General features: G+C 43.0%; 1 protein-coding gene across 4 annotated transcripts in view; it reads left to right on the forward strand.

Moving 5' to 3' along the window:
• The window catches only part of LOC311085318 (uncharacterized protein), a 68,106-nt gene extending 52,854 nt beyond the window's left edge, over positions 1-15,252 (forward strand). For 3 of the 4 annotated variants that reach the window (XM_084117790.1, XM_084117788.1, XM_084117789.1), the window contains 3 exons: positions 4,801-5,433; positions 5,659-6,744; positions 11,657-15,252. In XM_084117790.1, the coding sequence (XP_083973916.1) occupies positions 4,801-5,433; positions 5,659-6,744; positions 11,657-13,506 (3,569 nt within the window). In that variant the 3' untranslated portion in view covers positions 13,507-15,252. The remainder of the gene's footprint in view (positions 1-4,800; positions 5,434-5,658; positions 6,745-11,656) is intronic. The other variant, XM_084117791.1, reaches the window with a different exon arrangement.
• Positions 15,253-15,731: the final 479 nt, after the last annotated feature.

Below are 15,731 nucleotides of genomic sequence, written 5' to 3' on the forward strand. Positions count from 1 at the left end.
CATATTTGTGAGAATACAGTAATAAGCTTACAGGTTATTACAGTACAGTACCATATAAGGATAAATTGACCCTTTACCAATTTCAAGGAGAAAAAAAATGGACTAAAAAATATAATCTAAATGAATTAAGGCAATAATTCAGTGACTCAGAATAACAGTCACTGACCCTGCATCCCCATACTATCCATCATATGTGAGATTAGAATAATGTGTCTCAAAGCATAGTGTTGAAAAGAGTATGCCAGAAGTCCTGGGATGGTCTACTATTTCCAGTAGATTTTGTAAGTGTGGATCTGTGCTCACTATAAAGGCTAATATTGCACTCAACCCACTGCGCTTTGGAGGATTCGGTTCAGAACTACAAACACGTGTAAAGAGTTTAAAAACCACAAACATGGCAGATGTGCATGACCTGACTGACGGTTAGTAGAGAGTAGAGATGAAGTAGAGATGTTTAGATAAAGGAGTTTGAGAGACTAATAATCAATGTTTAACCTGATAAAAAAATATTTAATGTTATCCATGTTATAATTAATCTGCAACAACAATGTGAACTTTTATAAAGATCCTTTTGGCCATTGAATTTTAAAATGTAACACTAATCAAAAATATGAGAAGAGTCTCCGCATGAAAGACCCGCGACTATGGTAGGAAATTAAACTAAATGAAATGTGGAGGATGTTAATCTTGATGCACATAACAATGTGACAAAGAGCATCAGTTAAAGATAAGTAATAGTTTGTCCCAAAGCTTGCCTACTCTTATTCTACACACTCCCGGATAAACGAAAATGTGCAGCGAGGCGGATAAGCGGAGGTGACGTGACGCTAACAGACAGCAGACAAACGGCTAGTAGTTACATCAGCTACAATCCACCTGTCACTCAAGTGGCCATGCCCTTAATTATGCACAACTTTAAGGCTTAATATAATTTAAACGGATGAGTTATAAGTCGTCTCCCTCACAGTCGTCATGAAGGGCAACATCAGCTTTATAGACCAAAACCATTTTTTCCACCAGACTGTAAACATGTGTTTCTGCTGTAAAGTTGGGCATTTTAACATGGGGGTTTATGGGATTGACTCGATTTTGGAGCTTGTCTCTAGTGGCCAGTTGATGAATTGCAATTTAAGTCACTTCAGTGTTGATTCAAGAGAGAGATTGGAAGGTTGCCACTTGGTCATGACTCATTATTTCGCGTACAGTAGTGGGGCTGCTCTCACATCGCGCATCACTCCATGACCTTGGTCATTTCTCACATCAACACAACCAGTTTGCGGAACCTTTAAGCTTATGCACAAGAAAGCTGATAAAATCATTTAAACTCAGATCAATATTTAATGTATAAATGTATCAATATTTAATGTGAGATTTTTTTCCCCAAAATTAACAAGGAGTAGTTAACCCTCTGGGGTCTGAGGTGTTTTTGGGGTCCTTGAGATGTTCTGACATGCCCTGACATTTGTGTTTTTTTTTCAGTTCTATAAACATATTAATGGCAAAGGTGTAATTACACTCTATTTAGCACAAACAGGGCTACCATAATATGTGAGCAACATGTATGTACATGTTTGTATTTTAAAAGTTTCTGAAATAGGGCCAAAAACATGTGTCCACAAGACTTCTGAATAATGGGTGTTGTTGCTTAAGTGTTTTTTTCTTCAAAATGATGTGAAAATCATCTTGCCTAATCATTCACATAAAACAATACATTGATTTAAACTTTGTAAGACACTTTCTGTTTGGAAAGGCAATATGCGTGTGGGCGTGATTCACACCTGAGAAGACAATGACCCGCATAATGAGGCTACATACACAATGAGCCTTTCATTCAGGTGTGTGACTGAGAGGTTACCACAAGTAAAGAATGTGAGGACTTATTTTGTATGTATGCAAATTGCATAATATCCATGGTAATCAATTCTAGTAACTATGCAGTTAATTATAATACTGTATTTTCAGAATGTTTTGGAATATATCCTCTCCCCAAATGTGACACTAATAAAAAAACTATAATAAATAATTTAATGAGAAGGTTTATATTGACCTATTAAGATGCTGCTTACATCTACCTTGTAAATTTATGTTTTGCTATTTTATTAAACAGTTTTCACATATAAATCAACAATTACAATTTTAACAATATTTCAAGTGTAATCTTTCTTTTTAAAAAGTATACATCGATTTTATCATACGTATTTCAAAGTTAAGGATTCATTAGTTTGAATATTGGAACAAACACTATAATAACATCTTAGTTGATAATTTAATATACCTACTTTATTTTTAACAAAACATCACATACTATATATTTAACATATGAGCAGAAATATTTGCATATAAATGTTAATTTGCAGTTTAATACTTTATTTTTAACAAAACATCACATACTATATATTTAACATATGAGCAGAAATATTTGCATATAAATGTTAATTTGCAGTTTAATACGTTGCTTATACAAAGACATTTTATTTCAACATATTTCAGTCGATTTTTACTCATCTCAGTATAGCAATATAGTTTGGTAAAAGCAAAACTAGTAGATGTGTTCATGTAAAAATAACATGTTTACTAATGTAAGTGTGCACTGTTGTTTACAGCTGTAGTAAACATCTGTGCTGTTCATTCATTCACACACAGACACGTGATTCATATTTAAACAGTCCTTTTGCAGTTTACTGACACTATTGCATATCGCGATTAGAACATAGCACTTAAGAATAAAAAACTTACTACAGTCCTCTGAATAGCTGGATCCCTTGTTCCTCGATGTGAAAATAAATTATTCCTAAGGATTATTCCTCACAGCGAAGCAAGACGACATAAAGTGCATGCGTCTGATAAAACTCGTGGTGTGTTTTATGCAGCTGATGTGGGCGTTCACAGGTTTGCATGGATTGCCTCAGATCATTTGTGTTTGAATAGCACGCGCTCTCCGTGGGCGGGGTCACATTAAAACTTAATGAGCTACAATGAGCTGAGATGAGAACAGCTGACATCTCTCTCTTTTCAAACATATTACATAAACTGAAAATATTTGTTTTTTATATAAATTACTTCATTTAAAAGAAGAGAATTCAAGCTTCATGCCTGTGTGTCTGTATGCCTGTTTGACTGAGTATTCGCTGAGTTATTGTTCATTTTCGGACGCATTTCAGAATGGACTACACACAAAAGTTCAATAAGACGAAATGATATGAATTACCCTGTTGCCCGCCACTTTAATAACCACTCGCATCCTCTATCCTCCCTCAGGTTTCAGGGAATAGAACAGGTTACTTCTCAGAGAGGGGGTGATGTTGACAGGCGACTATGTCAGAGAGAGCTGTATTGGATCTATATGTTAGAAGCTTTACAACCACTGGGTCTCAATGAGGAGTTTGATATGAGCGTGTTTCTTTAATCTCATCACAATAGACTACTCTATGCTCTATGATGGTCATATCCTGATATTTGCATAGAATAGTGGTTTCTTTCTATTTGTGTCGATGCAATGTAATCTTGTAATGAATTTATTCATTTGAAGTTTTGATGTAATTTATGTTTTTTGTTTTCAGCAGACCCTGTGCCTAAGGCTATACTTGATATAGGCTATGTTGAACTACATTTCCCATGTTCCCTATCCCTGTAGCCTTAGCCATGTTAACACAGGTGTCTGGAATTATGCAATCAGGAGAGGTGATTGGCAAGAGCCCTTTTGTATGGCCACATTCACTTTGTTTGTATGCCTGAAGAAGGTCGCAAGACCGAAAGCTTGCTAATAAATTGATCTTGCACAGTGTTTGAGTGTGCGGCTGCTGTATTTTTACAATTTTCAATGATGATTTAGTTTAGCAGCACCTCACTATAAGACTTTCTTGACAGATGAGCGGTGGCTTTTTCTATTTTCTAGAATGGACTACACTGACAGAGAGAAGGCAGAACTCACATCATGTTTATTTTTCATTATTTGGCAAAAAGCACAACACTGTTTTTATTGTGAGTATACACAAAAATAATAGACACTGAACAGGATCGAATGATGGATAACACTTGTATGTAAGATCAAAATCGACAGAGTATTTTGAGTCTCTTTTGCACTGATAAGAAAAAAAGCGAGCAGATCACGCCGGTGTGATTGCCGACCCCAGGGGGTTAACTAACACATTTTCTGCGGGAAACCCTGATAGTTATGTATATTATAATGGATTTCTGACAACAGATCGTCATACATTTTACACACTGAACCTTTGAATCGATCTCTATGCACAGTCTGTGTCTATATTTGTTCTTCATGCTAGTAAGTGCTAAAAACCCACTTTTACAAAGGTATATTGATGAGAACAGTACTAATGTAGCGCAATTTGCTGGTTTGTGTGGATGCAGTCAGTTTTGACTGCAAAAGATAAGGTAATTTGATTGGATGGTATGTATTTATGCCATTTTAAGATTGAGTAGAATTAAATGAATGGCAAAACTCAGCAATTTGTTCTCAGTTTGAGAACCACGGCTGGAAATCAGCCTGCACTTTGATTGTAGATTTACATGCAGTAATCAGCGCAAGCGGCTCATGACAGAACACAGACCGGCTGATGACCCCTTCATTTAAGTAGAAAATCTCAAATGAAGATCGCTGAACTCCCTGTCGAAGCCACTACCATTTAACCTGTTTTTACTTGATTTCACAATAATCACATGGGAGAGGTTAGAGCTTTCTCTTCAGTGTTTCCACAGGACTAAGTTCAATTCAGCTAAAACATGAAAGGTTTTTTAAAAAGTTAAAACCACAAATGTTAAACTAGTTTATTCCTTTGACAGTTCCAGAGGGTGAGAAGCTGAATCTGGTTCTGTGTGGGAGTGACAGAAGATTAAAATCCTTCATATCAAACCTGATCCTGAACCAGGGAGACAGAAGATCAGAGCTCAGCTCAGGGTGTGTGAGGAGAGACGTGGAGCTTCATGGACGTCTGGTGTCTCTGGTGGAGCTTCCAGCTCTGTTCAACACTCAGATCTCAGAGGAGGAAGTGATGCGTCAGACGCTCCGCTGTGTGTCTCTCTGTGATCCTGGAGTTCATGTGTTCCTCCTCATCATTCCTGATGCTCCACTTAATAATGAAGACCGAGCAGAAATGGAGAAGATCCAGAAGATATTCAGCTCAAGAATCAACAAACACACCATGATCCTCATATGCCAGAATTCAGAAGACAGGACAGCAGAACTGAGTGAAGAAACACAGTCTGTCATTGAGAGTTTTGGAGGACAACATCATTTCATTGAACCCGACACACAAGTGTCCATGTTAATGGAGAAACTAGAGAAGATGGTTGAGGCAAATAGTGATGTTTGTTTCTCTACAGAGACATTGATGGATGTACAGATGGAAAAACTGCAGAAATTTGAAGAAATGAATAAGAAAATCCGTTCATTAGAGACGTGGTTTCAGACAAAAGGTAATGATCAGAAAATCTGCATGGATTAAACACTTTTCATGATCGCAAAAGTCTAAACAGATTAGTGAGATAAATCAATAACTTTGAGTTCAGAAGAAATACTATGATTAGCACATGATGCTTCAGTATTAATTATACGTAATAATCTCTGTTGACCTGTATGATAAACAATCATCACTTGCAATTTATTATATTGTTTTAAATTTTTATTTGATCTATCTTTAGATTCCAGAGAAAGAGAAGATGATCTGAGGATTGTGCTGCTGGGAAAAACTGGAGTTGGGAAGAGTGCAACTGGAAACACCATCTTAGGAAGAGAAGCATTTATATCAGACACGTGTCAAAAGTCTATTACTAAAGAGTGTCAGAGAGAAAGAGCTGAAATCAACGGCAGAAACGTTACTGTAATCGACACTCCAGGAATGTTTGATACTAATCTTACTAATGAGGAAATCCAGAGAGAAATCAAGAACTGCATCTCCATGATCCTGCCCGGACCACATGTGTTTCTCCTACTGATACCAGTGGGACGATTCACTCAAGAAGAGGAAAAATCAGTAAAGCTTATTCAAGAGACGTTTGGTGAAAACTCTTTAATGTACACAATTGTGCTCTTCACCAGAGGAGATGATCTGAAGAAAAAAACCATTGAAGAGTGGCTTGGAAATCCTGAACCTGCACTTAAAAACCTTATTGATGAGTGTGGAAACAGATTCCATGCGTTCAATAATAATCAGCCTGGAGACCGAACACAGGTGTTTGATCTACTGCAGAAGATAGGCGACATGGTGAAAGCAAACGGAGACAGTTACTACTCATGTAAGATGTTCAGAGAGATGGAAAGAGAAATACAAGAGAAACAGATGAAGATTCAGACAGAAAGACTGGATCAACTGAACAGAGAGAAAGAAGAACTGATGAAGAAACACAAAGAAGAGAAAAAGAGGATGAAGATGATGATGGAGGAAGAAATACAAAATCAAAGAAAGAGAAGAGAAGAAGAATTTGGAGAAAGAGAAGAACGATATAAAAGAGACATTAAAGAAAGAGAGGAACAAAATAGAAAGATACTAGAGGAGCTGAGAAGTGAACAACAGGAATTGAAGAGACAGAAACAAGAGGAAAGACAAAGAAGACAAGAAGAGGATGAGAGAAGAAAAAAAGAACAATATGAGAGAGACAATAAAGACATAGAGGATCATGAGAGAAAGATGCGAGAGGAGATGAAGGGAGAACGAGAGGAATGGGAGAGACAGAAACAAGAGGAAAGACGAAGAAAAGAAACACAAAATACAGACACACACCCTCAAGGTCAGATTTACAAATATGAGCAATACAGGCTGTGAAAATAAATCGTCTCGGTTACGTATGTAACCCTCGTTCCCTGAGTAGGAAACGGAGACGTTACGTCGGATGACGAGGAATGGGGTTTCGCTTAGAAAGCCGATCATCTTCGAGTATATAAAACGAGCCAATGGCAATGAAATGCCATGGGTCTGCGGAATTTGCATAGCGTAACCCCGCCCTACCCTGGGGGTATATAAGGAAATGCGCGAGCAACATGCAGATATGTCTTCGCTGAGGAGCCGAGACTGAACTCAGGCATTCCAGCGGTACAGCGGAAGTGGCAGGGAGACGTAACGTCTCCGTTCCCTACTCAGGCAATGAGGGTTACATACGTAACCGAGACGTTCCCTTTCGTAGTCACTCCGAGTTACGTCGGATGACGACGAATGGGGTTTCCAGTGTAATCACGCCACCTCTTGACTGTCTTCCAGTGCCCTGTGTAAGTCTGAGCTCCCTGTCGTGAGACTGGCACGGACGAAGGACTCCTACTTAACACAGGAATACCAAGGTACACTGGGAAGCATATCTCAGTGGAAATATGCAATTATGCCCAGCCCGAAGGGGGGAACTTGGAATACACATATGACCACGAAGGGCTGCATATGGAGAATCACTGGGGTGTCCAGCCGCAGGTGGAATATTTCAACCCCAGGGGTGGCCAGGTGGCTTGCCAAGGGAAAGACACATGCTCAGAGAGGCTTACAGTGGAAATACACATGTGGGGGTCGCCCGGAGGGGGGAACCATGCACATGGAGGCACCTAGCCAAGCGCGAAAGCTGTCAGTGGCATAACTCTGGCGTTGACGTCGTCAGTGCTGGAGGAGACTCAGGGCTTATTAGGCTCACCTGAGGAGAATATCGCACGTATCCCGTCCGTGGAGAGGAATGGCGAGCAAGCGAAGACACCTGAGCAGAATATAGTACCGGCTAGTTGAAGCGAGTACATGAGAAGAGACTGGCTCTACTCGGAGATTGTAGAATCTCGCGAATGTGTTAGGTGTCGCCCAGCCTGCAGCTCTGCAGATGTCTGTTAGCGAGGCGCCATGCGCTAGAGCCCAAGAGGATGCCACACTCCGAGTGGAGTGGGCCGTCACACCAAGGGGGCATGGTCGACCTTGCTGCTGGTAAGCCAAAGCAATGGCGTCCACTATCCAGTGAGACAACCTTCGCTTGGAGAGAGCCTTTCCCTTCAGCTTCCCACCATGACAGACAAAGAGCTGGTCTGAGGTCCTGAAACACTGCGTTCTGTCAACATAAGCACGGAGGGCGCGTACTGGACAGAGCAGTGCCAAGACTGGGTCTGCCTCCTCCAAGGGCAGTGCTTGCAGGTTCACCACCTGGTCTCGAAAGGGTGTGGTAGGAACCTTGGGCACGTATCCAGGCCGGGGTCTCAGGATCACGTGAGAGTTAGCCGGTCCGAATTCCAGGCACGCTTAGTCAACCGAAAATGCCTGCAGGTCCCCTACCCTCTTGATGGAGGCCAATGCAACCAGGAGCGCTGTCTTCATTGACAGGAACTTAAGCTCCACTGATTGCAGAGGCTCAAAGGGAGCACTCTGCAGGGCAGTTAAAACCACTGAGAGGTCCCAAGAGGGTACGAGGGAAGGACGAGGAGGATTCAGTCTCCTCGCTCCCCTCAGGAACCTGACGATCAGGTCGTGCTTTCCCAAGGATTTACCATCAACTGCGTTGTGATGTGTGGCAATGGCGGCAACATACACTTTCAGGGTGGAGGGAGACAGCCTTCGCTCCAACCCTTCTTGCAGGAAGGAAAGCACGACACTGATGGGGCATTTCGTGGGTTCTAGATGTTTAGAAGAACACCAGTTGACAAAGAGGTTCCACTTCAACGCATAAGCATGTCTCGTGGACGATGCTCTAGCAGAAGTGATGGTAGCCACCACCGCTGGTGGTAGGGTACTCAAACCTACCTCGTGCCATCCAGGAGCCACACGTGGAGGTTCCAAAGATCGGAACGAAGGTGCCATAAGGTGCCCCGTCCCTGAGAGGGGGTCCTTCCTCAGAGGAATTGACCAGGGAGGTGCTGTCGCGAGGAGTACTAGTTCTGGGAACCAGGTGCGGTTGCGCCAATACGGGGCAACCAATATTACCTGCTCCTCGTCCTCCCTGATCTTGCGCAAAGCTCACTGGGGGAAACGCATACTTGCGGAGGCCCCACGGCCAGCTGTGCGCCAGTGCATCCGTGCCGAGCGTGCCCTCGGTCAGGGAATAAAACAGGTCACAGTGGGACGAGTAGTGGGAGGCAAACAGATCTACCTGTGCGTCCCCGAACTGATCCCAAATCAGTTAGACCGACTGGGGATGGAGTCTCCATTCTCCAGCGAGAGGCCGAAACCGAGACAGCTCGTCGGCCACCTGGTTCAGGTCTCCTGGGATATAAATGGCTCGAAGCGACCTCAGATGCTTCTGACTCCATATGAGGAGGTGGCGGGCGAGTTGCGACAAACGGCGGGAGCGTAGACCACCTTGACGGTTGATGTACGCTACTGTGGCGGTATTGTCTGATCGGACTAGTACGTGTTGACCCTTGAGCAACGCACGGAAGCGGTGCAGGGCAAGGCGTACAGCCAGCAACTCGAGGCAATTGACATGCCAAAGGCGTTGGGGTCCTGTCCAGGAGCCCGTGGCAGCATGTCCATTGCACATGGCGCCCCAACCCGTGGTGGAGGCATCTGTCGACACAACAACTTGCCTGGAAACTCGTTCTAAGGGAACTCCGGCCCGTAGAAAATTGAGGTTCGACCACAGGGAGAAGGTCTGACGGCAGGTCGGAGTCACTGGGACTCGGAGCGTGCAGTGTTGTCATGCCCATCTTGGGACTCGATAGCGAAGCCAAAGCTGAAGCGGTCTCATATGAAGCAATCCGAGCGGCGTTACTGCGGCTGCGGATGCCATATTCCCCAGGAGCCTCTGAAAAAGTTTCAGTGGAACCGCACTCTTGCCCTCGAACTGACGAAGGCAAGTCAGCAGTGACTGCGCGCGCTCGCTCGTAAGCTGCGCGCACATGGCGACCGAGTCGATCTCCATACCGACAAAAGAGATCCTCTGCATGGGGCAGAGTTTGCTCTTCTCCAAGTTGACCCGAAGGCCCAGACGAGCTAGGTGCCGGAGCACAAGGTCCCTGTGTTCGCAAACCTGGTCTCGAGGGCGAGCTAGGATCAGCCAGTCATCGAGATCGAGGATGCATCGAGGATGCGAACCCCGTTTTCTCGTAGGGGAACAAGGGCTGCCTCGGGGAACAAGGGGGACGAGAGTGGCGAGGCTTGTGAGCGGCGCACACTGTCATCCGAGAACTCTGTGTGCTCAGAGATGGGGGAGTGAGTTCTTTCTTAATCCACATTAGGGTGGTGCCCGTCGTGGGATGAGCAGCGGGAGTGGGACAACCAAAGATTCTCCCCCGGCCCTCCACCGGGGGAAGGAGTGGCCCTGCTACCGTCTCCTGAAAAGAACTCAAAGCCATCTCTGAGCAGCCCGTCTCAGGATCGCCGCTTAGCCTGGCGTTTAGCGGGGCGCGGGGCGGGAGAGGGCTGTGGCGCCTTCCTGTGGCTTCCTCCACGACGCGGCCCAGAAGCAGCTGGCAAGGGCACCCTCGGCGGCGAGCAGGCTGAGGCACCTGTGCCGACGACTGCGCTGCCGAAGCAGTGGGCCGCCGGGGCAGGACATGTTTTAAAGCCTCAGTCTGTCCTCGAGTGCACCGCCGAAGAGGCCAGCCTGGGATATGGGGGTGTCGAGGAACCGAGTCCGCTCGGCCCCCCGCATATCGGCCAGGTTGAGCCACAGGTGGACATCACCTGACCCAGCGAGTGTGCGGTCACCTTCGTCGCCCGGAGAGCGAGGTCGGTGGCCGCACGCAACTCATCAAAGAGTGCTGGGTCAGTCCTCCCCACGTGCATGTCACGTAACATCTGGGCCTGGTAGACCTGCAGAGTCGCCATGGCATGCAGTGAGGAGGCCGCCAGCCCCGCAGCTCTATAGGCCTTCGCCACGAGAGTGGAGGAGAACCTACAGGCCTTGGAGGGGTGCTTAGGATCACCGCGGGAAGAAGCACTCTGTGGACACAGTTGCATCGCAACAGAGCGTTCAACCTGGGGAACCCCAGTGTACCCTTTGGCGGCCGCCTGATCGAGAGGCTCTTTCGGAACACTCACAGGTTGCACAGTGCTAGAGGGGGGTGCGGAGCGTGGAATAGTCGGCGCTTTGTTCCACACCGTAACCCTCAGGTCACCCTGGCCGCCAGACAAAGTACCAGCTCTCGTGGAGCTCGTAGATCGGGGTGCGGGTGAGGGGACTCTACCACGAAGGTCATTGAGTCTCGACCGCAACCGTGCGATGGGCATGTTCCCGCAGTGGGAACATGACTCATCCACAAACGCTGCCTTAGCGTGCTCAACACCCAGACACACAAGACAGCGATTGTGTCCATCAGAGTCAGAAATGTATAGACCGCAACCAGAAGTGCACGGGCGAGGCATCTTTAAAAAGACGTGCCGCGTGCAAGCTCTTTTGTGAAAGGAGATTTCTCCGCAAGTGTCTAAGCGACCAGGGAGTTGAACACACAAACTCTGGCAAATCACTGCACAGATAAGCAGGGAATGTGCACTCGCTGGAACTCGCTGTCACACCAACACTTGGAGAAGGGAGTGAAGAGATGAACTCAGTATTGGCTGTGGAGTGAAGAATCAACTTGGCTCCGAAGCGGATTGGGGATCGGGGTTTATGACTCAAAAAAACATTGGGAACTACTGTGATACACTTTTGCAATTAGTTTAAATTTTAGGTTTGATTTTAACACTTGTTGCTCAGAGCCACAAATTTAATCAGTTGTTGTTAATCTTTAAACTCTTGTCTTTTTCAGATGATGAAGATCCAGGATGTTTGAGAATCTTGCTGTTTGGGAGGAGAGGAAATGGAAAGAGCGCCACAGGAAACACTATCCTCGGAAACAACGAGTTTCACAGTAAAGCCAGTTCGCAGTTGGTGACCACTACTTGTCAAATGGGAGATTGTGAAGTTTATGTTGGTAAAGTCAAATCAGTAGCTGTTGTTGATACTCCAGGACTCCTTGACACTTCACTATCAAAAGAAAGGGCAATGGAAGAAATAGTGAAGAGTGTTTCACTGTCTGCACCTGGACCTCATGTGTTCATCATTGTGTTGAGTTTGGGAAGAATCACTCAAGAGAAGCAAGACACTTTAGACATGATAAAGATGATCTTTGGCCCAAAAGCAGCAGATTTCAGTATTGTTCTCTTCACTAGAGGAGATGAACTGAAAGAACAGACAATAGAAGAATATGTAGAGACAAGTAAAAATGATGAACTCAAGAAACTGATAGGAGAATGTGGAAACAGATTCCTGGCTTTTAACAACACAGAAACACAAGACCAGAAGCAAGTTACTGAACTGATAAAGAAGATAGAAGAGGTGAAGAAATCTAATGAGGGCCGATACTTCACTACTGAGATGTTTGAGGCAGCGATCTCCATTGAAAAGAGAAAAGAAATGCTAGAAGAGAATAAAATAAAAAATCAGGCTCAAGTTGAAGAATTAGAAGCCAAATATAAGATGGAAGTCAAAAGCATGACAAAGAAACTGGAGGAGAAGAAACTAAAGATAGATGAGGAGAGAGAGAGGCTGGAGAATAAGTTCAGAGGACTAGAGGAAACACTGAGGAAAGAGTTTGAGGAGAAAGAAAAATCAGAGCAGAAGAAACAAGAGGAGGAGGATCGGGAACGATCAAAAGAGGAAGAACAGCGAAGAGCTGAATATGATCAAACAATAGATGAGATGGAGAGAGAGAATGAAAATCAGAGATTACAGTGTGATAAAAAGCAAAAGGAAAGAGAAGAGGAAAACAAAAAGAGAGAAGAAGAATATAAACAAGATCAAGAAAAGCTGAAAACTAAGCAGGAACACATCATGGCAGAGTTAAGAAGAAAACAGGAAGAGGAAATAAAAGAGAAAGATTTAGAGGAACATATGAAGAAGGAACAAGAAGAGGAAGAGAGAGAAGAATGGATGAGAAAAATAAAAGAGAATGAAGATAATGAAGAGATTGAAGAGAAAATTAAACGACAGCAGAGAGAATGGGAGGAAGAGAAGAAACAACAGATGAGAGAACGAGAGGAAGAGGAAAAAAAGATAAAAGAGAAACACAAGGAACAGCTGAGAGAAAAACAGGAAGAACTGCAGAAAATTAGAAACAAATATGAAAGTGAGAGAGAAGAAAAAAAGATGATAAAGGACCAGAGACAGAAACATATAAGAGAGAGAGAAGAAAAAGAGAGGGAATATGAAGAAGAGAGAAATGAAATGAAAAGACGTTATGAGCAGCTGGAGCAAGAGAGAAAAGAGGAGTGGGAGAGGAGAAAACGAGAGGATGACGAGAGACGAGGGGAGAAGAGAAAGAGATGGGAGAAAATGATGGAAGATCTGAAACGAGAGCTAGAAGAAGAGATCAAGAGAAGAGAAGGAGAGGAGAGAGAAATAATAGAAAGAGAGGAAAAAGAGTGTGATGAAATGAAACAAATATATAAAGAGGAAATAGAGAAGATGAAGAAGCAGCATGAAGGTGAAGCCAGAAAACAAGAAGAACTGAATAAATTCAGTAAGAGAAAAGAGCAGCATGTTCAGGAGTTCAAGGAGAAAATTGAAAAACAATATGAACTGAAAAAGAAACAAGAACAACGGTGTCATGTCATGTGAAACAGTTTTAAACATTATTGATGAGCCACTTGTCTTCTTTATGTGAAGGGGCTTTCTGTATTTCTCTTAATCAGGGTTCTTCAGATCTGCTCATGTCCTGCAGAGTTTAATCATAACCCTGCACTTCTACACCCGCCGCTCATTAAAGTCTCCCTGTAGTCGACCATTTTATCCCTTAAAACTCATCTTTGATCATCAAAATGACATATTTAAATGTTTTTCCTGTGAAAAAAAATCTTCATGTCTTAAAATAGCTTGAATGTAACTCGACACCTTTGCCTTATTTAGTATGCGGTTCTATGAATATGCAAATGAGCCCCGCCTCCACTCACTCACTCAGCTCAGATTTTTACTGTTTTTAACTTAACTGTAGTAAACACACAACGGCAAGTGGACATACACCAAGATGGTATAATTCAGTCAAATATGTTTGAACTATAAACATTTAGAAGAGAAAGGGTGAATTATACAGGCTCGTCGACGTATCAAAATGGTGATGTGTTTTATGTAGCCTATCGCTCTTTACAATGTCAGACACATAACTTAAGTAATATGATTAGCCTTTTGCTTGATTATGTTATCAAACAGCTAATAATCTTTTGCTAAAAATGCGCAAACCATGTTTCCATTCGCCATCTCAGATACCCCTTTTCCACCCAAAAAGAACTGGTTCAGAACTGGTGCTGGTTCAAAGTTGGTTCAACTTGTGAACCTTCTCAGAACCTGTTTGTTTTTCCACTGACTAGAGAGCCCAGCGAACGACAAAGATTTGCAAAGATTTGGTGCCGCTTTGGAACCAATTTTTCTGTCCGAGAACCGGTTCTTTGCCTGTCGAAACACAAAGAATTGGGGGGGGGGGGTATACATAACTAAAGTGGTTACTATAGTTATGAAATCTCACAATAAACAGAACATAAAGGACCACTGACATTTAAACAAGTTTAACATTTACTAATCTATACAACTGTACAATATTTGAATTATGGAGATTATTAAAGGTGGTCTGAGTAGGGCTGGGACACTAAATCGATGCTAAGCGATTCTTCAAACGATTCTTGGATCGATTCTGAGATTTTCAGTATGCATCACGAGTCTCTTTCCAATTGATTGAGCTTAGTTTTTCGTTTTTTCAGATGCCGCTGCGTGCTTTAGAAAACAGACATTCTCTGCTTGTTTCCAATTCCTTACACAAACTGCTTGAATCTTCCATTAAATAATCCTTCATAAAGTTCAGAAACACAGAAGCAAATTACAAGGGTGTTCGCAGTTATTCAATTTAATCATATAATCACTTATCATACATTTTAAACATTTAATCATTTATAATACCACTTGTTTTTCTAGCTCTTAGAATGCTTGCTTTTGTTGTTTAATCTCATGATTGTGTGGTCTCAATGGATTTTGGTCTTCATAAGTATATATAAGAGAACGTCTCCATTTAAAGGTTTTTAACGTCACAGGACGATGTTGGGAAGCAGTAATTTTCTGTATCACAAAATGTACTAATGTACTATTCTCCTATCTCTCCATTTTATTTTTCTGTATCTTACTTAAGGGCTAGGGTGAGGGTCCCTTTACAGACAATGCAATTTGCAAGACCTGTTTCCTGTCAGAGGTGAAGAACTGGAAACAAGAACTATCTGCTTGCCTAATTATACTATATAAAGATCTAGAGACTTATTTTGCTTCTTTTCTTCTACTCTGTTCTCTCTACTGATTGACAATAAAGAACATTGATATTCTCCACCTCAGGCTTTTGTCTCTTCCTTTGAACTGGTCCAACATGTGGAAAGATGGGTTTTAGAGAGGCTGATGCAGTTTGCCTACTTATACAATGCCCTAAAAGTATATGGCCAGCATATACATGGATTCTTATCAGAATCACTGACATGCGCTTTAATATTAGTATTAGTATTAAATTATTCCCAATAGTCCATTCTCTTAATTTCAAAGCTTTTCTCTTGCTTCAGCCATCATGTGTTGCCAGGGTCAAAGCCAAAATCTGCCTTGAGGCCTTCAGAATAAATAGTGCGAGTGCCTGTAAAATAAATGGCAATGAATCTGTTGCTTTAACCAATCAGATAATCAGATTTAATCAGCCAATAAGGGTTTCGATTTGACTACAACGGGGCCATCTAGCAGGCGTACAATAACGTCAGCATTTTCACGTCCTTTGATTGGATGGTCAGAGCGCTATTACTGGTAGTCTGAGCTAGCCAAACACA

The sequence above is a fragment of the Abramis brama genome (genome assembly GCF_963993115.1).
Source record: "Abramis brama genome assembly, chromosome: 6".
Taxonomy (NCBI): Eukaryota; Metazoa; Chordata; class Actinopteri; order Cypriniformes; family Leuciscidae; genus Abramis; species Abramis brama.